At 36.2% G+C, this 23,762-nt stretch overlaps 1 protein-coding gene across 5 annotated transcripts; it reads right to left on the bottom strand.

The window, feature by feature from the left end:
- Window positions 1-7,172: 7,172 nt before the first annotated feature.
- On the bottom strand, window positions 7,173-13,992 carry LOC130424250 (uncharacterized). 5 transcript variants are annotated; one of them, XM_056749743.1, is made up of 6 exons: window positions 13,542-13,992; window positions 11,104-11,798; window positions 10,275-10,493; window positions 8,900-9,958; window positions 8,014-8,182; window positions 7,173-7,934 (listed from the first exon to the last, which is right to left on the bottom strand). In XM_056749743.1, exons 2-6 carry the CDS (start codon window positions 11,621-11,623, stop codon window positions 7,799-7,801), a joined length of 2,103 nt encoding a protein of 700 aa, XP_056605721.1. In that variant the 5' UTR covers window positions 11,624-11,798; window positions 13,542-13,992; the 3' UTR covers window positions 7,173-7,798. The 5 variants fall into 5 exon arrangements, with proteins under 5 accessions (XP_056605721.1, XP_056605722.1, XP_056605723.1 ...); XM_056749744.1 differs by lacking the exon at window positions 13,542-13,992 and having other exon boundaries at window positions 8,900-9,236; window positions 9,747-9,958; window positions 11,104-12,183; XM_056749745.1 differs by lacking the exon at window positions 13,542-13,992 and having other exon boundaries at window positions 11,674-12,188.
- Window positions 13,993-23,762: the final 9,770 nt, after the last annotated feature.

Raw genomic sequence — 23,762 nt, forward strand, 5'->3', positions numbered from 1 at the left:
ATTATTTCTACCATGTCTAGCTTTAAGGGGCGTTCCACGGACACGCGTCTTGGAAGTAGACTTAACGTTACATATATTAAAACCATACTCAAGTTAAAGTCTGTGTAGCATGTGACCTGTCATTTTATCTATAAAGTATTGTAATTTATCACATCAAAATATAAAATACACATCACAGTAATGTAGCTTACGTCTGTTGTTCACTGCTTGCGTAGATAAATATAAGTAATGTAAATATAAACATATTTACTTAAGTAACTAAACCTAATGTATATATTTTATTTGTCCATTATTATGAATTCAGGAAAATTTGAGTTGAATAAAAAGCGAGTTAACACATGTTCAACTATCTCCACATTTAAATGCAGTATTGAACACATATTACAGAGGTAACTTATATCTTGTTTGACTGTTACAGGGACAGAGGAGCACACTTGTTAAAATCACAAAGGCGGAGACGGTCGTCAGCTGCGAGATGGCAGTAGGATGTGGGGTTCAACGCCTGTAGATACAGGATAATTTGCTACTAAAATAAATTGAAATAAAGATTTAATTTCTGTCATGTTTACTTGTATATGTATTAATAATTAATACATTTATTTATTTTCTTACATCAAATTTACGTATTTTTATATGTTTATTCTATAATTTTCTGTAAATAAAACATATTACATTACTTCATGCATGTCATTGCTTAACTGAAAACGTATGCATTTACATTTTTGTAGTCTGTATTAATGCATAGATGGCATATGGCAATACAATTACATTTAGTAGCCTTAATATAATATATAATTTTGAATATTACTCCATCCAGGGTGTATCCTGCCTTGATGCACGATGACTCCTGAGATAGGCGCAGGCTCCCCGTGACCCGAGGTAGTTCGGATAAGCGGTAGAAAATGGATGGATGGATGGACAATAAAATCAGAAGTACTCTCCTAAGGCGAGATCGCAGGGCCGGCCCTGGCCAATTTGCTGCCCTAGGCAAGATTTCACCTGGTGCCCCAGGAATTTTGTTATTAAACTTACACAGAAACAAACTGCACAGCTTTGTCTTGTTTTTCTTTATTTTGAAAATATTTTGGAAACACACACACAACGTATTATAGATACAATATAAATATGTTTATATTATATTATGTTAGTGCAGAAAAAACTATATTACAGAAACATTGCTTTCCTTTGCTTTCCTTGCCTTTCTTACAGCATATGTAACATTCCAGAAATTATAAATAAGAGTGCTGCACAAAAAATAAATAACTATATACAAACTTGAATGAACTATGCAAATGTATATCAAATGTTCTACAGTCTTACTCGCCTTGCCTTTCTAGCAGCAAAGTCATCTATGATATCATCATAAGACAGCTGTTGTGAGACTACATGATTTATGCTAATGACTGAAAGTCCACTGAGACGTTCTTGAGCCATTGTAGATCTCAGGTAGTTTTTAAACAGTTTGAGCTTAGAGAAGCTCCTTTCAGCAGCAGCGACTGTCACAGGTAGAGTGGCAAAGATTCTCAGAGCGACCCACAGATATTTCAAAAGTGCATCTGAAGAGAGAAGAGGAGGATTATATGTGACCATTGGGTGTTACGTTTTATTATTAAAAAGCTGATGATAGTGAAACTAAAAAAAAATATCGCAGCACCTAAACCACATTATAGCTTAAACACACAAACAGCAAGAATAATTACATCTGGTATTCATGCACAAAATTCTATTCATTGAGCACTTCTCTAGCATACAGTAGTTACATTTTCAAAATTAATTTTGAAAGTGTTTGTTTTCCAGTATATCTGGCATGGCAGCAATGTCCTACTAACTACACTTTATGATGTTATAACCATGAAACAGAGGAGAAACGTAAATCTTTATTTAAATTGAATTTTAATGTAGCTATTTTTAATAAATCCATATATATAATACATATATATAACAACATTTTATGTAGGACTCATTTTAAATAAAGATTTACGTTTATATAGCAACATTTTATGCAGAACTCATTTAAATAAAGAGTTATATGTCACTACTTTCTACTCAAGGACCTTGACAGAATTGTAGTGGTGTAAAAAGTACGATATTTGTCTTTCAAATGTAGTGAAGTTAAAGTAAAACATCTCCTGAAAAAATAATACATATAACATTACTAATTTAGCCAATTCAAATAAAAATACCATAAAATACTGCACAAATTCGACTAACTATGTCATAAGCTAATTCAAATTAGCGAACTTTACAGGCATCGTTGAACTAACTTAATGCAACATAGATAAACTAATCATTACCTACCTCTGTCTTTTTCGCGTTTTTCTTCCTCTTCTCTTCTTTTTTTTCTTCCCTGGGCACCAGATGGCTTCGGTCTTTTTGACATAATGACAACTTATCAGTGTCAGTGAATTCGGCCATCTGTCACTCACAATCACACACAGGTAACGGATGTTTGTTTTGTTTTTCAGCAGGGCGGGGGAGATTGATGCGTCACTCAGTCGGACCGGGGTGGATCGGGATTCGGGAAAGCAATGTTGTAGTTTTGTCTTTATCGGACGATCGCTTTTTTTTATCCATAATATTTAAGTAGTATTGGTAATAAAAAAATTAAAATATATTCTTAAAAATAGTAATTTGGGCGCCCCAAGGGGTGGGCGGCGCCCTTAGCATTTGCCTATTCCGCCTATGCCCAGGGCCGGCCCTGCTCAGCCTTGATATAAACATTCTCTGTCAATCCCGGTTTGCGGCAAACAGCCAATCAAACAGAACATGGAAAGCATCATCAGTTTGATAGACTTCTCGCGAGTATCAGTGCAATTCACTTTTCTGTGGAAGATGAAGATATCATTATGAAAAAATGACATGAATTAAAAACATATTTACAAGGCAGGAATAAACACTGCTGCAGTGAAAGTTCGACAAGGCAGCTACTTACTATATCCTTGTAGAATCATCTGAATTTAAATTATTTACATAGGTTAACAATAAGATCACAAGATAACATGTATGCTATACTTTAAAATCTTTTATATATTGAAGTTTGTTTTATTCGAATATACTTATATTCATTTAATATTTTATATAATTAATTAACATTATTTATCAACTCATATAATAATTATATTAATTTGTTCTGAATCATAATTAATACAATTAAATATGTAATACAAATAAACAGCAATGACACATTTTTCCTCTTACACCTTATCACTTCAAACTTTTTTTAATTTGGAGCGAGAGATGTATGGGAGGTGGATTCACTTAAATCGTGTAGCCTAAATTGCCATGGCGATGAAAAATCCGCTCAAAACCAATCCACCTTCTTGAGCTTGAAAATTTAGAGTATTCTCAAACAAAACACGAATTGGGTAAAACCCGAAACCGGCATCGTGATTAAGGCCACAGCTTTGTGTTTGTCAAAAAGAGTCGGTCATTTTGCCGGAGCTTTTTAAGTGGGTGGTTGAAAAAAACACAGACATTGAAATTGAAATGAATTGACATTTTCATTGAAATGAAATCAGCAGGGGTTTTAAATGGGTTCTTTTAGGCTGATATAAAACTAGATGTGTAGCTGCTTTTAAGAGACAGGAGTTTTAACCGGTAGCCCTAAATTTAAGCGCTGCAGAAATATACATCATGAGAAGGGTATTACGTTTAAAAAATTGGCCATAATTGATGGAACCATGAATTCTGTGCTCTACGAGAAAATCATAAAAGAGAATATCCGGCTATCGGTTTGTGAACTCAAGCTTAAATGCACTTGGGTTATGCAGCAGGACAATGATCCAAATCCCAACAGCAATTCCACCTCTGAATGGCTAAAAAAATCTAAATAAAGGTTTTGGAGTGGCCTTGTCAAAATCCTGACTTAAATCCAATGGAAAAGCTGTGGCATGACCTTAAAAAGGCTGTTCATGCTGGAAGATCCTTCAATGTGACTGAATTAAAACAATTTTGCAAAGAAGAGTCCGCCAAAATTCCTCCACAGCGATGTGAAAGTCTTGGAAGCAAACGTTTGATTGTAGTTGTTGCCGCCAGGGGTGGCAAAACTAGTTATTAGGTTTAGGGGGCAATTACTTCCTCACATATGGTCTGAAATGTTTGGATTGTTATTTCCCTTAATATATAAAACCATCATTCAAAAACTTACATTTAAGACTGACAAATATGCATTTTAATTTTTTGTTAACTATCAGTTTACTTCTTTAAAGAATAATTAGTTTTGATGTTTCTCAATGCATAGTTTCTTGTTATGACATGTCTAAAGGATGTTTGTGTTAGTGAAGCAACTGTTACATTGTTCCTTGACAAAAAAGACATCAACGTTATTTACATCGACGAGTCAGTCCACATATCATGTCTATCTATGCACCACACCCAAAGTGTCCTTACAACTTTATATTCAAAATATTTTGTGTAAATATAAGAACATCTGTATGTCTAATAAAACAAGTGTCTATTTACAGACATTTCCTATACAACAAACTTTATATACATATTTGAATTTACTTGCTTAACCGCTGTTTTCTAAAATAAGTACACACAAAAGCGTTGACAGTTGTTCCTTTATTCAGAGACCTTTATGCTTTTTTGCCCCAAACCTTAATGTAGCTGACTTAGTGCTGGTGGAAGGGTTGATTCCAAATAATCTGCACAAAGATAAAGTCACAAACACAAACAGAAGCATTAGAATAGTTGACAGAATGGAATTAAACAAAAAAAAATAAAGCTGCAATCTGGACCTTTTACCTCTTTATCACATCTCCACATTAACAACAGTTCAGTAACTAGTTTAGTTTCAATCAAAAAATGACGGACCACAGCCTTTAGTACCACCAGTAGCGGCATTAACTACTACGCAAACCACGCAAATGCGTAGGGCACCGCAAGTTTGGGGACCCCCTAGTGGCCAGAAGTGGTTAAATCATTTGACGATTGCTATTGACGGCAATCGGCCTGCGTATGCGGCACCGGATGCACTAAAAACAGACAGGTCTTTCTCAGTTGATAAACCAATCAAAACTTTAAACTAGGGGGTCGGTTCACCTTGCTTTGACGATCAGCCAAAGCATGTGATTCATTTAAAAAATAAACCACTATAAATGACTTATGTCAGGTTTCCATGTAAAAGAAGCATAGTGGGAAAACACAATTATTCGCTGGATTTCATCTGCATTAGTCCCAAATGGCTTTTGTTTGAAGAACTTAAGGATTATCTGTCCCTTTTCTTCATGAAAGAGACTCTTAAAGTTAATAATGACCTATTCCTTACTAATCAAAATTAACATTTAGAATAATATTATGGGCGAGGACCTTAACCTTTCAGCCACAAACCAAAAGTAATCAACGTTCAAAATAGCACTGCATGCCCTTAGGCTCCAGACTAACTTTTTTACTAGAAAGACTGACTGAAAGTCTTAGGAGCGCAAGCAGGACATTTGGGGGGGACCTTAAAACAGTATGCGATAAAATTTTCAAATTCCCCCCATATAACGTTATTACTGACAAATACCTGGATTATATGAATACACTTGTGAATGTGTCATGTTTAAACTGTGCGTTGCCACTTTAGATTGTATTTTAGGAGACAGAATATTGAATTACCTCGCAGTGATTGTTTGGTAGCAGAACGTCTTGGTTACGTATGTAACCTCTGTTCCCTTATGAAACGTTGTGTCATCTTATGACTAGTATGAAAAGGCCAATAAAATTGGCAAATGAAATTTGCATACCGGATTCCGCCCCGGATATCAGGGTATATAAGGGAGACGGCGTGCTGCTTTCATTCACCTTTTATGCTGAGGAGCCTGAGAGCATATCTCAAATGCTTTTTGTGGCGAAAACGTACATGCCTTGGACGGGAATAGGTCGACCTCTCCAGGTGGCCACCGTCTGCGAGCATAAATGTACCGCCACGGCACGCTCCACCTGAGGTATGTTGACATAGCCCCTAGCTGCCCCACCATCGAGTGAAGAAGGGCAACTGAGCCAGCTTGACGGGAACGCACCAAGAAGCGGGTATTCCACTACTTACAGAGATCCTCATGCACTTCTGGAAAAAAAGGCACCGGGCCGGGCGCGGCTTGGAGTCGAGCTCGGACTCGAGGTGCTAAGTATCCAGCCGCGAGCTTTGTGAATGGGTGGTGTGGTGCATTGCAGCTCAATGCTTGCGGCGCCCCAGGATAGTATGGCTGACATTTCTACGTCCACTTCTTCCTGGGCTCGATCTCCTGAAGGAGGAAGCTCTAAGGAGTCGTCGGTCACCCTGCGATGCTGCAAGGGACATCTCATCTTCATCACGCATCATTTCCGAATGCATGGCTGAGGAACAAGACAGGGTAGGACCGCCTTGGGGAACGGTCAGACGAGTGAGACGTCTCACTATGGACTAACTCCAATTTGCGTTTGGAACGTATATCTCCCACTGGCTTGTGAGGCTTTCTTGATAACTTGCCTTCAACACAGGCTTCACAAAAGTGATCTCCTTTTTCTGCAGGAAAGTTCATTCCCCTCATCAGATTCTAAACTTCCCTCAGCTTGGTGGTCAAGTCTGGTTTATTTATAAAGCACATTTAAACATGGCAAAAGCCAATCAAAGTGCTATACAACAACAATTATACACTGTAAAAAATAAACCGTACATTTTACGGTAAAAAACTGGCAGCTGTGGTTGCCAGAACTTAACCGTCAAAAAGACGGTTGCACCGTTATTAGTAGTACAGGATTTCACCCACTTTTACAGTTCTTAATTGTCTTTTTTACAGTTCATTACTGTCCGATTTACTTGTTTATGCCGTAATAAAAACTGTTTATTCCAGTCAAATTCCAGGGTTTACATTGTATTAATTACGGTTCATGACTATCTTTTTTACAGTTCATAACAGTCCAATTTACTTGTTTATGCTGTTCTTAAAACAGCTTATAACTGTCACATTCCAGGGTTTACATTGTTTTATTTACGGTTCATAACCATCTTTGTTACAGTTCAGCACAGTCTAATTTAAAGTTTGTTGTTATAATTACAGTTAAACCCTATAATTATTTGCTAAACATTCAGATTTAACCTTTAAGAAACTAATATATAACTGTTATACTAATTCATAAATATCTTACATTTACTAACCTAAATCAAATCATCAAAACTCATCAAAATCTATAAAAGACAAAGACATCACTGTGGTCCCATTTTTAATAAAGTCTGGCAGGCATTTAAAACAACAAATGACAGCCTTTTCTGTTAATGTGTGGTTCAATTAAGGTCAGTCAGTCCAATGCATTAAAATCATTTACCTAACTAAGCTCAGTTCAAAATGAGCATGTTTCAGAAAAGTTAACATGAACATTTACAGTATAAAAAAGTAGAATGCAGCACAACACAAGTGCTTACAGAGTTGATTATATGACTAAACTTGCATTAACAATGAACATTCCAATGTTTAAGTGACAGTTAACCCAAAAATAGATCATTTACTCACCCCTCCTGCCATGTCAAACCTGTATATATTTATTTGTTCTGCTAAGCACAAAGGATTATATTTGCAAGAATGTCAGTTATCAAAAAGATCTGCTCCACCATTGGCTCCCATAGTATTTATTTTCCCTGTCATGGCAATAAATGAGGGATAAAGTCTGTTTGGTTACTGACATTCTCACAAATATAGCTTCCTTTTGTTCAACCGAACAAAGACATTAATACAGGTTTGGGACAACCTGAGGGTGAGTAAATGATGGAAGAATTTAAATTTTGGGATGAACTATCCATTGAGAGAGTATCAACTTTGAAACAGTCTGAAGACCACCTTTACGAAGTCTCTCGCCATTCATGGTCAGAAAGGTCAGAGATTAGGGTGAATACTCTTGGGTTGACTAGGAGTCGCTTTTTGTTTTTCTTTTCCACCACCTTTGTTCCCTTCTCCGGATTGATGAGGAAAAAACACCTTGAAAAAAAAAACATTTGCAACTCTGTAAATGAAGCCACACTGAAATTAATCTCCCCACCTGAGTCTCTTTACATACCTTTGCAGGAATTCGAGAACTGACGCCAGTTCTGTAGGGTAGTGAATGTTGAAGCTGTAATAACTGCCCAACATTAGGCAAACAGCAGAGATGAAAGAAGTGATATTATCATTCACAATCTTGCGGTCCACAGCAAGCATGAAATGGACAGCAGCATAGCAGGAGGGTCCTGTAGATAAATGTAATATACATAGTTATGAACAAGTAAGATAATTCTGTATTTACATATTTGTCAAGAATATCATACAAAATCTTGTTTCTGTAGTACTGCCCTGAAATAACTATTTCACATAATATATTTTATAAATATTGGAAATAACCCAGATATATAGTTTAGATTTATTTAAACTGAGTTATTAATCTGTGTTGTTGAATATATGTAAAAAATATATTATGTGAAACAGTTTGTTTTGTGCAGAACTAATTAAAAACTGAAATTTGTATGATTTGTCTCATTTCTTAAACTGACTGATCAACAAAAATGAAAATTGTCTCATTTCCTCACCCTCTTGTCATTTCTAACCTTTATGACTTTCTTCTGCAGTAAACAATTTTAAAGAATGTTGTTAACTGGCCCCCATTCACGTGTTGGTTTTGTGGCCATACAATAGAAATGAATGGGCGCCACAGCTGTTACTTGTGTGTGTATAATTTGTATTTAAATGATCTCCTTTTGTGTTCTGCAGAGCAAAGTTATTACATAAAACGATAAGAGGGTGAGTAAATTATGGCAGAATTTTCTTTTGTGGCTGAACTATCACTTTAATCTCCATCATTATTCCTACTCTGAAAGGGAAATGTCAATTTATAAACTTAACTTTATAGTTCAACCTTTAATAATTAAAGCTTAAGGGTTCTACTTTATATTAATAAAAGTTTTACTTACCACACACAATAATGCAAGGTGTCACAGGCAGGTTTTCCAACTCTACATCCTTTGCGAGGCTTGTCTCTTCTACATAACGAAGGAGGACCTCCTCTTTCTCGTCAAAATAGGAGAGAAGTAGAAGAATCATATCTTTTACATCCTCTGAGCAACCATTTCTCTGTCCTCTCAAAACTTGTAGTTTTGCAACAGCCTGTAAGACACGCTTGTTCTTGTTTGCGCAAATATTCCTCATGAAGTGCAACAACCGATTTCCTTTTCTGTCAATGCTTTCCAGGAAGGTCTCTTTAAGTGGTATTCCTGTGAGGTCTTTAAAGTGCACTTCCATTCCACTTTCCTGAAACAAAAATGGCCACTCATCATTGAGGGTTTTCATGTCTTTTCCTTTGTTTATATCTTTTCGTTGACAGTAGTATGTAGACCTCATGAGATCCTTCACTTCTTTTTCATTCCAGTCAGATGTTTGCGAAAGACTCTTCATCTTCTCTTTTTTCAACTGCAGACTCTCGGCAGTTTCACTGAGTGGCATAAATTTTACTTCCCAATTAACACAGCCATATGTATCTTGGACCACAGCTCTTTTTTCAGGTGTGGCTTCCTCAGTGTCAAATTCATCTGAATCATGAACACGCTTTTTTATTTTTGGTGTGCTGGTCCTTCTTGCATTTTCAACTCTGGTTTGAAATTGTTTGACCAAGGAGTAGTATCCAGGACCAATCACACTCTCTTCAATTACATCTTGCAAAGACTTTGGATATTTGGCAACCATTATTTTGGCGACTTCTGTTAAATTCTTCCTACTTGGACAAGCACAAACTTTCATCATGGCTGCAATAACAATCCTCACCATTTCCCTGCGCAACTGAGGACTTGGCCTTTTCTGTCTCTCAAGTGCCTGCATTAATTCCTCAGGAAAGTTTTTCCATGGGACTTCGAAGCTGTCCACCCATTTCACACTAAGAGGAGAGGAAGTCCTGGAAGATGAGGATGAAGAACTTTGGGACAAAACAGATCCTTGAGATGGACAGTGTTGCTGCCTTGGGGTTTCTGAAATTTGTGCTGTAAAAAAAGTCATATGCACCTACTTAGTTGGACCATGAATAGTTAAACCAAAAAGAAAACAATCATAACAATTTATTGCCCTCTTATAATGTCTAATCAGGTACTCATTTAGCACTACAATGGTTTAGTACATTTTTTACAAACTTGGTTTTACAGTTGCTTTAAGGTCACAATTTTTCAATCACAGTTAACATAGATGATGCATATCATTAATAGATACTTAATACAGTTAATTTTAATAACAATAAGAAATGTCCTATATATTTATCTGACCATTAAGGTTTTCGTAACCGAAACAAATGCATGGACTTACTAGTCTCCTTTAGAACAGAAATAAATTTCCTGGCTTGAATTGGCCTCAGTACAGCTACAAGATCTGATTCCTGAAGAAATCGGAAATCTTCTGGGGTGTCAACTCCAAGTGATTTTAAGGTGTCCTCAAGAGATTGTTTTGTTGTGATTGGAAGGTCAGGTAATATAACATCAATGGCACTGGTAATGCTTGAAATGTTCATCTCGGATTCTCCCATTTCTGAAAACAACCACATAACAATGGTTCAATTAAATACACCTTTAGTATGATAAAATAGAGATCAACAAACATATTCAGTGTGACATTACACTGTGTTTTAGTGGAATAACCAGTTTTTCATTCATCACATATGAAGTTAAAGGATAGAAATCTGCCAGGTCATTGATGTTCACACATTGCATTACTTCAGTCTGATTTGTCAATGCGTGCAAATGGTATTCAGGAATGAATTTTGCTACAAACTTTCTCAGGAGAAAATGAACGACATCATCTTTTATGAGAACAAGTGCAAGTTCTCCAAACTCTATCGAGTCCGTATTCTTTGTCACAAGGAACTGACTTTTTTTGTACAATGTACCCCTGTACATTACTTCTGCTGACACTTTGGTATTATTCTCTGTAAAACCAAAGTGCCTCACTGCATCTTTAACAGAATCACCGTACAGCTCTTGGTAAAATTCAGTGCTGTTTTTTACTCTTAGAGTTGAATCACACATGGGCCCTTCTGACAGATAGGCCTGGAACATTTGATGCCTTTCAGAGAGAGTGAAGCACAAGTTTTTAAAATACTTCAAGTTCCTAGCACATCTTTTAAAGTAACTGTGCTTACTTTCAAAGCGCATCGTCCACAATCTGATTAAAGGACCCAACTTTAAAATCAGTGCAGGGTAGTGTCGCAAGTAGTGATGCTTAGGCTTTAGTCTATGTCCTGGAAAGAGAGAGAATCTACAAGACAGATACTCTTGGATAAGAACATCAAGGTATGCAACATCAGGCAATGAAATCCTGTGCGCACAAATCATCTCAACAATATCTTTCAGCTGAAGGGTCAACTGCCAAACATCATCCATGGGCTCTTTCACCTTGTCACCCATGATCACAGGTAAAAGTCTTAGAAAATTCCAGTTCTGAATAGCCTGACCAGAAAGCTTTACTCCATTGGAGCTCACAGTACATGGCTTACTCAATGCATCAGATGCACTGTATTTAAACTGCTTAATGCGTCTATTCAAAATTGAATAGGTGAACCACTTTTTCTGCTTGATGAAGTATTTCAGGTAGAGGGCTAAATCATAGGAAAGGATACCCTCAAAAATGTCGTGGCCTAAACAAGGTGGCAGGCCAGGCATGCAAACATTGAAGTAATTCAATGAATTAAAGATTGACTTACATGTTATACCTTCAACGTTTTGGTGTCCCTCAGACTGTAAAATGTCTACTGCTGAATTGTAGTTTTCAGGAGTGCGTTGAGGCCCACATGCATTTGGATCCGTTTGAAAATCCCTTCGTGCTATCCGGCAATACCTGCAGAAATATTCAGAAGTACTAAAATTTTCTGTGAATCCCCCGACATTGTGTGACCCCAAATTGTCACCGGCAATGCACAAAACAGTCCCTTTAAAGGTTTCCTCTGCCACAGTAATTCCATTATCTTCCAAGTCCTTTAAGTCTGCAATTAGCCTTGAGAAAACTTTTTCATGTCCAAAGTGTTTGAAATCTTTTTCTCGACACAGCATTACAAGTGACATGTGGTCTGTACTTGATCTTATATGAGGTGGTAAATTAGCTAGAGACATATAAACAGCTAGTACTTTGTGCTTGCTTTTTGCTGAACCTAATGGGTTCACCACCTCAAATGAATCTTGATATAGAATTAGTTTGAGACACGATGGGTTTTGAGAAAAGAACTCATTGTTTTTGTATACCTGACCATCAATGACATCACAAAGCACATCTGTGCAGGGTAAGCATGTATCCTGTGCAGCACATTTCTGCCATAGGTCAGACTCCAGTAAACTTCTCAAAGTGTCTTTCAGTGGAACATAGTGGGCAAACCTCTGTGACCTTGTTTCATCTGTTCCTAAGTACAACTTTACAGGTTCTGTGTATCTGAACATCTCTTTAAAAGTCTTTGTCCTTGAAAAATTCGTTCTCATTGGTCCATCATGACAAGTGGTGAATATGTCAGATTCCTTCACAACATCACATACTCTACCAATGTTCTCATCTGTTAAATCTAAATCATTTTTCAGGAATGCACTCAATTTTTTCAAAGAATATGTCTGTCCCAGTTCATGTATGCTCTGCATCTCTTCAACAATATTTTGTATAGTTGATGCTGGCAGAAGAAACTGCCCATGTAATTTCAAGTAGAAAAGACTAATATTTCTGAGAAAAAGATCACTGAAATTCTCTGCAAGATGAACTTCACCTTCATCAGTCTCATTTAATCTCTCTGTGGGGCCTGTAACTAAAGGTTCAGTTTCAAAAGACTGAGGAACTGTCTCTCTATAAAGACCACGTATACTGCTCAAAGAACACTGTCTGTGCTTTCTTGAGATGTGGGAAGTAAACGACGACTTTACAAAGAAAGTATGATTACATCCTGTTACCGGACATGTCACGACACGTCCTTCGGCGATATGTTCCTTTAAGTGAGCGAGTAGTGCTTTGACATCCCGACACTGGTGTTGGCACATAGATATATTACATCTTAACACCGCAAGGGTATGTGTAGTAGCAACACGTGAATCTATATTATGTTTACGGTAAAAATGAGCCTTAAATGCTCCGTGTGAACGAAACGATTCGTGGCAATCTATAGCGGCACACTTGAACACGCAACGTGGCTCATTACGGTGAAGTTTGATATGTAAAACATGCTCCCTAAGGGTTTGCACTGATATCCCACAGAACTGACAGCTAAACATTTCAATTTAGTGAACAAAAACACACCCTTCTACTGTTTCAAACACAAATTATGTTTTACATTATGGGCTGGACATCGTGAAATCAGGGCGGATGCTCCCTTACTCGTATTTAAAACGACGCGCTAAAACTGTTTGACTCTACTTAGCAATGTGTGAAGTACATAACAAACATATATTTCACACAGTATTTCTACTGATCGAGAGCTCTCACGTTTTAGAGTTTGCAAGTCTGCCTAGATGCGCTGGCTAGTTAGATTCGTTTATGCGCCGTGAAAATAATGTGCATTCGACTCGTGTTTAAAATAGCATACTGGTAAAGCTTTTTAATCCAACTTACCAACGTGCCCATATATATATTTATATAAATATATAGACAAAATTTGCATTGATTTGAATTTCAGCTCCTACGGTGCTTCACCAGAACCGTCACTGATGAAATGAGGGAACGCAAACATTACGTTACGCTGCGCTCGGCGCCAAACGAGTATTCAGCCAATCACTTCCTTTGTTCACGGAGCCAAGATGCAAACTATATCTTGATTGGATGATATTTAACGGTTATTTTTTGAAATGCTTAAAACATTTAAAATCACTGTTAATTACCTAAAAGTTATATTTAAATTCTCAAAAGTGACAAATTTAAAGGTGAATCTTTTTAGGGTTTTAGGCAGACAATTTAACATTAAAAGTTGAAAGAAGTCATTATATTACAACTTTACACAGAAAAAGATTATTCTATCACACATATTTTAAAACTGGTTATGGTGTGTCCTGCATTGTGGTGTTTAAGTGCACCCTCCATGGGGGGGGGGGTAAATATGTTAATGTATTTTAATAAAAATAAGTTTATGACAAAAAAGTATTTTCCTTTCTTTTTATGGCAAATAATACAGTTAACTGTTAATTTTACTACAGTAAACTGTATTTCAATATGTTTTTATCTGTTATATTTACAGCCTTTCTCCGTATAGCTAATTTCAGGGTTTCACCTGTACATTATACGGTTTTCACGTGTTATATGAAATACGGCCTTTTTCTGTAGCATTTCTACGGTATTTTACCGTTAAATTTACAGACATTTTTTACAGTGTAGCATAGAACCAATATACATATGCATCCATAAGAAAACACTGATAAATAAAAACTAAAATAGAAGCAATAAAACCATTTTACACCTCACAACTCTAAGAATTAAAAGCCAGGGAGAACAGTTGGGTTTTTAATAAGGTTTTAAACAACGGTAGGGTGGGAGCAGCTCTAAAGTGTGGTGATAGAGCGTTCCATAGGGTGGGACAAGCCACCACAAAAGCGCTGGAGCCTCTAGTCTTTAGCCGGGTTCTCGGGATCAGGAGCCGAGATTTTCCCTCAGAAAGTAATCCCCTACATTGGGCATAGGGGATGATTACGTCAGATAGATATTGAGGGGCACGATGATTTTGGGATTTGTATACAAGAAGAAGTAATTTAAACTTGATGTGATATTGAGGAGCATTACAGTTGTTGTCATGCTCTGTACACTGGCATATCCAAAGCTGCCGCCAGATTTCTAAAGGGTGGAAAGAAATGTAACCATATAATGAATCGCTACCACTAGCGAACATTTAGAAATGGATTAACTTTGGCGAGGGAGCGAAGAAATTAGCTAATGCACTCTGAAAAATGCTGGGTTATTTGTTTAACCCAACAGCTTGGTTGAGCCTGTTGGGTCATTTTGTTGGGTTATTTTCTTGGTGTTGGATCGTTTTTTGAGTAACCCGAACGCTGGGTTACCAGTCGGGTCAAATTGAGTGACAGTTGAGAGTGTAAACCCCTCACACTCCTCGACGCCTCAGACAAACTCAACGGACATTTTGATTCACCTCATCTCGGACAGCTGTTATTCGGAGAAAACTTTTACAAGTTTTTAATGTATAAAACTAATAATGTACATCAAAAAATGCAAAAGTATGCAAAATTCAGCTGTTCGTATTAGGTTTGAAAAGTAACTTTACAATCTAGCTTTGTTAGCTTTGGATAGCTAAGGTTAGTTTGTAACGTTATGCCCACGTTGTTCTAACTTACAGCTTTTGAATAATTTAAACCTCCTTTTTGGTGAACATTTCCTGTGAAATTTGTGACATGTGTGGGTCATTAAGTCACGCATCTTGATATTAGTTTAAGGTTGACCCGAGAGCGTCCTGTCAAAAGCAAACATCCAGCTATTTTTTTTTGTATAAATACCACAAATGTTCGTTGGCGGAACGTAGTTTTAAGAGTCTTTTAGACCAGAATGTAGTTGTTAAGACCTCAAATAAGTGTATTTGTGTATTAAATATCAAATAATATTTATATATAAACATAACACCTCTTTGCTCCATCCAGGGTGTATCCTGCCTTGATGCCCGATGACTCCTGAGATAGGCGCAGGCTCCCCGTGACCGGAGGTAGTTCGGATAAGCGGTAGAAAATGGAATGGAATGGAACACCTCTTTGAGAATTTGTTAAGACGCTTTCGGAGTTGTGACCATCAGACTGTCAGCGGTCGTTGCTTAAGATATAATTAGTCTTGGGTATATGAAACAAACAATTGTTGGTCTTTTTATTCTTCAACGTAACCCTGAGTGTGTCGAATTAGGTAAGAGTTGTGTTAACGTTTATAATATATTTTTTTAAGACTGTATTTCACTTTCTGTACAGAGCCCTAGAACTTACAGCCTCTGCCACCTCTTTTTTTCCCCACACTGACAGGGTGCAGAAAAACAGCTAATAATAATGGATCATTCTATTCAGGAGAAAGAAGACTGGAAGTTTGATGTCCTGATACCATACTTTAAGGTAATCTTTATTAAGGTTAAATGCTAATGTACTTCTCTATATGTTAATTTAATCCATTGTGCTATGGGTAGGCCAGTTTCCTTACATTCTTCTCTTGTATCTTTTCTTGTCTCTTTCTCTTTAAAGACGAACAAATTGATACAAAAAGAAACCCTACATTCCATACATGATGTTTTATTAACAAAGTTCGGGAGGAGCACGTGCAAATAATTAAGCAGCTGCACGGCATCAGAAATCACGCAGCTGCCCGGCATTAGCAATCACATCACTTATCCTTCCAAACCAGAACGAGCCCTATAAATCGTGAAACCTCCTTACCTCCTTCATTCATAGATTTTTGCAGCATCCCACCTCCACCCCGACTCCTCACCATAAAAAACTATTTTCTACCCAAAAGGGGGGGAAAGCGCTCGGGGCACGGGCAAACAGAGACCAGAGCCCTCGCCCCGAACAAAGGGGGAGCGCTCCGGGGTCGGGAGAGAATGCCGACCCCGGAGCCCTCTCCCCGGACAGCACGCCAAATACGCATACTAAATTCTCAGCGTATCCACGCTGCTCCCCCTTTAATTATTTGCTAAGGTGAACTCGTGAACCTACATTCCTTGCAAATTCAACCAATACCATGAAAAAAGTTTTTACCAAATGTTTTACTGTACTAACTGCACCTTATCAACATTTGGTGGTTTAATTACCAGTGTGAGGTCTCTCTTCAAGTTAAGGTATTATTGCTTCAGGTTTGTACATTTTAGTTCACAGAAATCCTACAAAGTTTGTTTCCTCCCGAATACGGTGTCCCTTTTTCACATCCATAACACTTGTTTATCTCCTTTCTTTAAAATAAAAAACTTGTGCATAGACTGAGATTTTATCATATTAGTGCAGTCCTATCAGCAAGGGTTTAGTAAAATAGAAATAAATGCATCAGTATATTGGTAACAAATACCTTCTCTGAATGTTTTTGTCACATCCATAACGGTGGAATTGCCCTAAAGCATTTTACTCGTCCCAATTTGTTAACTGTATTTTGTAAAAAGTTCAGATTTTTTTAAGCGGAAAGTTGTCGAACTATTTCTATTTACTTGCGCCACTTTATGCATATATTAAAATCGAAACTAATGTAATTTATTAATGTTTATTTTTTTTAAATATGTATAAACAAAAATTGCATCGAAGTGTTTTATATGCCGTTTTATTGTTTTTTGCAAGTTTTTATGAATTTACGAAATTGCATTTCGATCCTTAATAAAACTTCAATTTTGATTCTTACTGATGCCTTCAGTAATTCCGTGATTTTTTTTCAAACATTTGGGGTTTGTTTTAAACCAGCAGTGTAATAGTTGATTTAAATAAAACAACCCAGCATGTTGGGTCAAATATTTAACCCAAATGGCTGGGTTAAATTAACTGGCTGGGTTTGTCCATATTTTGTCTATACATTGTCCAGGCTTTTTTTAGTGTGTCCTTGGCGAACTTCACACAATTATCAAATATCACAACCTTGTTTGGTAGCATATGTTCCTAAGAACCACACATGATAATTTCTATTTTGTTTGAGTTTAGCAGAAGAAAGTTGCTGGCCAGCCATGATTTTACCTCTTCGAGACACAGATAAAGGGTATCGACAGAGCTCTTAGAATTGTTGGTCATGGGGAGATAGATTTGGAGGTCGTCTGCATAGCAGTGGAATGACACACCATGTTTCCTAAAAATGGCACCCAACGGTAGCAGATCTAGAGAGAAAATAATCGGGGATAGAACTGAGCCCTGTGGAACCCCACAGGTGAGCATTCTAGGGGCAGAAACATAGTCTTAAATTTTTTCTGCAAAGCTTCTATTTGTCAAGAATGACATAAACCAATTTAAATCAGCATCCCCCCATACCCACGACAGACGCCAGTCTAGAGATTAAAATCTCATGGTCTACTCTGTCAAAAGCCGATGATACCAAGACAACTGAATCACATGTTTCAGTAGCCACTAATATGTCGTTTAGTACTCTAAGAAGGGCAGTTTCAGTACTGTGAAGTGGTTTAAACCCAGATTGAAAAGCCTCATACATATGATAGTACATTAAAAAGGATTGACAGTGTAGGAGAAAAGGTACCATAGCTATGGGCCAAAAAAATTCTAAAACAGTTGTATCAAGTGTAGGCTTCTTGAGTGCAGGAATGACCATAGCCACTTTTAATATTCTAGGAATATTGCCAGATTCCAGACATTTACGCAGAGAAAAGAATGCCTTAGTAGTTGTATCATAGACTGTGTGTCAAAAGTTTGAAATTTTATGACACCTGTCACTCAACCTGAGTGTTTTATGGCCTGTCAATCTTGATGACAGATATGTTTTATGGTTGTTTTTGTGGGGTATCCTCTGACCCCAACCCTTCCTTTAGTGGTTCTATCTACCTCACCCCCCTTCACTACTTCCTTATCAAAAAGGATTGTTTTCATCCTGTTTAGCTGTTACTGCAGGATATTAGTGAAAGACATTTGTAAACTAGTGAGATAAACTAAATGTAGTATAAGTGTTTTTCCTCTAAGAGTGTTGTTTCCTTTGCTTTGTGGTTTTTATTATGCAAATGAGTGAGTTGGTGCTTGTTGTTTGAAATCTTCTGAATGTGTGTGTGTGTCCCCACTTTCCCCCTAAGTAAGTCATGTAAATCAAAGTAAGTTAGTTTTTATGATCTGACAGTCTTGTTGTTAGTTTATATTTTGTAGCTGTGTTAATGTGTAGTTGTCTTCATCTGTTGGCCTGACATCCTGATGGTCAGGCAAACGATTGATCTCTCATTAAACGTGTGAAAACCAAGCAGGGGGGATGTTTTAGAGTGGAGTCCTAACGTTTAAATGCACTGTTTCAGCTAAAAGGAAACGGTACCAATAGTTTAAGATTTTATATGATAATGATTAAAAGCGATGTGGTTCCGATTATCATCAATAATGCATAAAATACATATGCTTCAAGGATATGGCTCTGTATTGTTTCTTTTAACGTTATTAAACATATAACAAAAGTATTCAGACAAAAATTTTATAGAATAAGAAAAATGTCAACAATAGTAAGTTACGTTTTAACAGGCGTTTGGTATCGTTCTGCATGGATGTGTGTTTTTCATATTAAACAGGGTGTTCTCTAACGAAATTTGTAATGTAGAGTTAAGGCAATGATCCAATTCTAAACAAAAAGGTATTCTGAGTCGTGTCATGGATTACCGAATGATTGGTGAGACGCCAATGTGTCTATGTGTCTATGTGTTAAAACCAATTGTTTTAAATTTGAATTCTTTGAAATGTAGGTCACCTGTGCGTTGATTTAAATCAAGTACTTCCTTATGCCTAAGAGGATGTCGTAGGTCTAAGATGATTTAATATGATAAAGAGTTTTGGGGCTTTGTTAGTTTGTGTGTGTGTGTGTGGTTACAATGACCGGGGGTGTGTTTTTGCATATGTTAATGGAGTCACCCCCTAAGTATTTTAACACACGGCCCTGTAAGTCTTTATACGGCTGAAAAAGTTAGTTCTTTCGTTACGGAATCCTGTTTATCAAGACGGTCGGTTGCGGTAAACAGACATTCAGCTCTTTGTTGTTTTGAAAAACTACCCAATCTTCTAAAATGGCAAGATTCATTAACGGTATGTGATTTTCGTTTTCTCTTTGAAACAAATAAAAACAAAAAGTTTATGTAGTCATGGTATTGGTGCCTTGTTTAAAACAGGTTGTATGTAATGAAGTAGGTGCTTTGAACGACCCCGATATTCCTGGCTTAGAAAAAATGAACAAACTAAATGGACCAAGCGGTATGTAAATATGAACATATTGCATTTATAAGGGTCATAGCATTTATTTATATATAAAATGAATAAGTGCTTTCAATTTATCTACAGGTTCGCCCCCTGTTGTAACAACTCAACACAGCAAAACCCCCGGATGTTTAAGAAGAGCCTTTGGTACGTAGGCCTGTATGTGTGTTTGAGATAGTAGTGATTATTGAAAATCATGTAATACAATGTTTTACTGCCTGCTGGCATGACACCTGATGTTCTCACATCACAGTTTGAAACCTGACGGTTGTCTTTTTAAATTTGTGATAGATAATGGTTATGTCTTGTTTCATCTAAGAGTTATTTTATTCCAGGTTTAAGATTTTTATCTGATAAGTGATTAACGTTTTTGGGTCACCATTTTATCATTGTGTCATAACTATATCTTTTTGATTCAATGACATGCCCTGCCATGTTCATTCTGGTCATGGAGGAATGGGGGATTGTTTTTGTTAGCACCTCCAAGGGGTGTCTTTCTGACAAATGTTATAGTCTTAAGACCACAACCCCAAAAAAAAGGAACTTTTAAATCCAGGAATAAAAAAAAAATCAATATCTTCATCTACAATTGTCATAGGTCTACACTGTTTTATTTAATAAATGTTGCGTTTCAGATGATATCTTAAGATCTTCAAGAAGGATGGTGCTACCACTTATAGCTCTAACCATGGGTTAAAATACAATTGTTAAGCACTCTTTACAAAATGAAAGATCTATTATTGTATTCTTTAAAAGATGTGGAATAGTCCTGTAACTACTTGGTATCATGTTGAGTAAAGACTGAGTCACAACAGTGGGGTTTTAAATGTAGCTTCTGTTAATGGAGTTGTAGGTAAGGATGTGTTTATGGTAATAGGTCAAAGAATTTTTGGGAGACTCAAACATCCCTACATCCACTTTTCACAGCTTAAGTCATGAGACTACCTCAGTCTGAGACTATAGTAGTTTCTTTTTCATTTCCATCCCTCTTCATCGGCATTATTTCAGGTTGTACATCTGATAGCAAAGAAGTCTTAACAGATAGTGTTTCCATTTCACATTGTTTTAAGGGCATATATTTGTAAGTGTTAAGTAAATGATAACATGTTTTTATAACGGTTCTCTTAAGATCTAAATATCACAAACAACGTATAAGTTGACTCAACTGGGCATGTTTTGTAAATTTGTCATCCTTTTCTTATGTTGCATGCTTTTAACTACTCATGTAATTCCCTTTCTGACACAAACCATCTGAATGTATTAAAAATAATAATTAGAGAAGGCCACAGCAAGTTTTTTAAGTACCACTGTATTTTCCTGTATGTGTTAAATGCTTGGCCAGACAGATCTGAAAGTGTGTGTGCTGGATTGTGCATTAAACATGATTGGTAAAATGTGGTTGGATTAAAGAATATCTTTTACGTGTAAAAAAATCTATATTTAAAGTTCTAACAAACTAAACTAAAATAAACTAAAAATGGCTTTTGCCTGCAGGAAAATAGGCAACTTATGAAGACAATGTGTCTTGTGAAATGCTGTATGGGGTTTTTTAAATGTTTAAAAACATATCGAGCTACAGAGATAGATTTAGTTCCACCGCTTTATAGGTTCTTCCTTTTAAAAGATTGGATGTTACCTTTAGTTTTTAGCCAAGTTTGGTCTTTTCATCTTCTTTTCTCGATTGCTCAACGAGCACTGGCAAACATGCATATCAGTAGAATTTTATGTGATCTTCACCTTAGGTCTTTCAGTGGTGAAGACAAATGGGAAGCCCATGGGACACTACCCCAATCCGTATCTTAAGTGTCACTTAAGTTAAAGATGGGTTAAGTCATAGAGAGACACTATTAACATTGCAACAATATCTCTATAAACCAGTGCGTCAGTAAATGAATCAGTCGATAAATAAATAATTACTTGAAGGCTGAACACACGTTTTGTGTTACCTTGTTTCCCTATTAAATCGATATCCTTTGAGAAATGAGTTTTGTGAAGTAATCCTTATACTATACCCTCAAATACACATCATACACGCAATGTCGTTCTCTCACTATATATCTACAGTGCTGATCAAAACTTTCGACACCTGTTTTACTACTCAAGTTTGTATCCTCACCATGTGCATGTCAGGAACATTTTACATTTCTTAAATTGTTCATCTTTTGTAAACCTTTTAAATGGTTTCAACTTTTTTTTTATTCAGTACAAAGTTGTCAGGTATTTACACTTACGTTTTTAGAAGTTGTTTTGTTTGTCACTTTTTTGTGAATATTTACAAATGACGAATTTGATGTGATGGGTCAGTGACGTTTTGTTAGCTTCATTACATGTTTTACCAAATCTAACGAATGAATCCGAAGGTCGGCATTTCAAATGATAGCCAAAAAATTTAGGACAGCTCTTTATACTGATATAATCTACAGAAAGGTGATAAAACAGACATGGTAAGGCTACGGATTTGTATTAATTGTATTATGTAAAGTTTCTCATTTGAACTTTTTCATAATGTTTTCATTAGTTTTTCTGCTTTATTTTCTTAATTTAACACTTCTTAGTTATAACTAGTGGCCTGTTTACTTCTTTGTGATTTTTAGTTTAATTCCTCAGATAGCCTTTTGTTATAAATTTGTTATTTGACTTCGTACAAAAAGCTAATCCATACATTTTGACCTGTTTATTGTTTTGAGATCTTGTTCAATTGTCTTATTTTCCTCACAAATTTATCCAAAATGTCTTGCTTTAATGCTGGTAAGATCAGTTGTTCTAAGTTTTCTCATCGTTCCAGCCGTGTTTTAGGGTTGATTTAGGTTTGCTTTGATTTAATAAAAAGCAAGTATTTACATCCAAAACCTTCTTCATCTTAATGCCTCTATTTTATTACACAGCTAGTATTTTAGCTATTGAGGATGCATGTTTTTATTTTATACATCGGCACCAATATTTGGCACAATATTTGCATGCAGTCCTTATGATCTAAATATAAGATTACTATGCTGTAGCTCAGTTGTATTTTACTAAAGAAAGCATCTTGATTTAGATTAGTCTTTCTTTGAAAGGAGGAAAGAAAAGTTGTTTAAGGTCTCAATTAGAAAACTTGTTTCCATGGAAAGTGCTTACATACTAGTTTGGTTACAAGATTTACGACACAACCAGTGTTTGTGTGTGTGTGTGTCAACACAACACTTTTTACAATATCCATGATAGTCTGATTTATTTATTGCTTCATAGTCTGTATGCCGTTCTTATGGCAATTATAATAGCAAATAAAGGAAATATAATTATTTGTCCTTAAGGCAGAAACTATTCAAAGGTAACTTTCTGAAAAATATCTAATTAGATCATAATATTACTGTTTCATTAACCGATCAAAAGCCAATTTTAATTTTTACAGACCTCATTGACCCCCGTCTATCCAAAATCATACAGTTTTAGCTCAAGCTCATCCATATTAAAAACATTTAATAATAATGTTTAGTGTACCTTTTTAACAATCATGTACATATTGAACAGTGACACTGATTTGTGAAGTGTCATTGAGTTGCAGACAAGCACTGGTGAGATAAAAGATTTTACAGCTATATGTTTGTTGTTTTGCTCTTTGGTGGTATTGTAAGTTCTGGTTGTGTGTCTGTTTTTCATCTGTTAATTAATTAATTAATGTCCCAATCATAAAAAATACACTTTTCAAGCAATATTTAGAAATGTTACCTTCCGTATATCCTTCCACACCTAATCTGCTACACTTACTTTTAAGTACGGTAGTACGTCTTATTTTTATTTCCCTTTCGGTAGTCTTCTGCAGTTGTAACATTAGCTCTCGACTCCAGATTTTACAATTTGGAACTATTTTCACAAACATTTCATTATTTCAATTTCTACTAATTTCACAACGGATGATAAAAAATGCATTTAAATTATTGTTTACGTCTCGTTTATGAGGAAT

The sequence above is a fragment of the Triplophysa dalaica genome, chromosome 6 (assembly GCF_015846415.1).
Source record: "Triplophysa dalaica isolate WHDGS20190420 chromosome 6, ASM1584641v1, whole genome shotgun sequence".
NCBI classification, from domain to species: domain Eukaryota; kingdom Metazoa; phylum Chordata; class Actinopteri; order Cypriniformes; family Nemacheilidae; genus Triplophysa; species Triplophysa dalaica.

Excerpts from the sequence above, each read along its gene's own strand:
- LOC130424250 (XM_056749742.1), bottom strand. The coding sequence starts at position 12,070 with ATGTCTCTAGCTAATTTACCACCTCATATAAGATCAAGTACAGACCAC. Across the intron at positions 10,494-11,103 it reads GTGGACGATGCGCTTTGAAA|AAATGGGAGAATCCGAGATG; the intron begins GTAAGCACAGTT and ends GGTTGTTTTCAG. Across the intron at positions 9,959-10,274 it reads TTCTGTTCTAAAGGAGACTA|CACAAATTTCAGAAACCCCA; the intron begins GTAAGTCCATGC and ends CTTTTTTTACAG.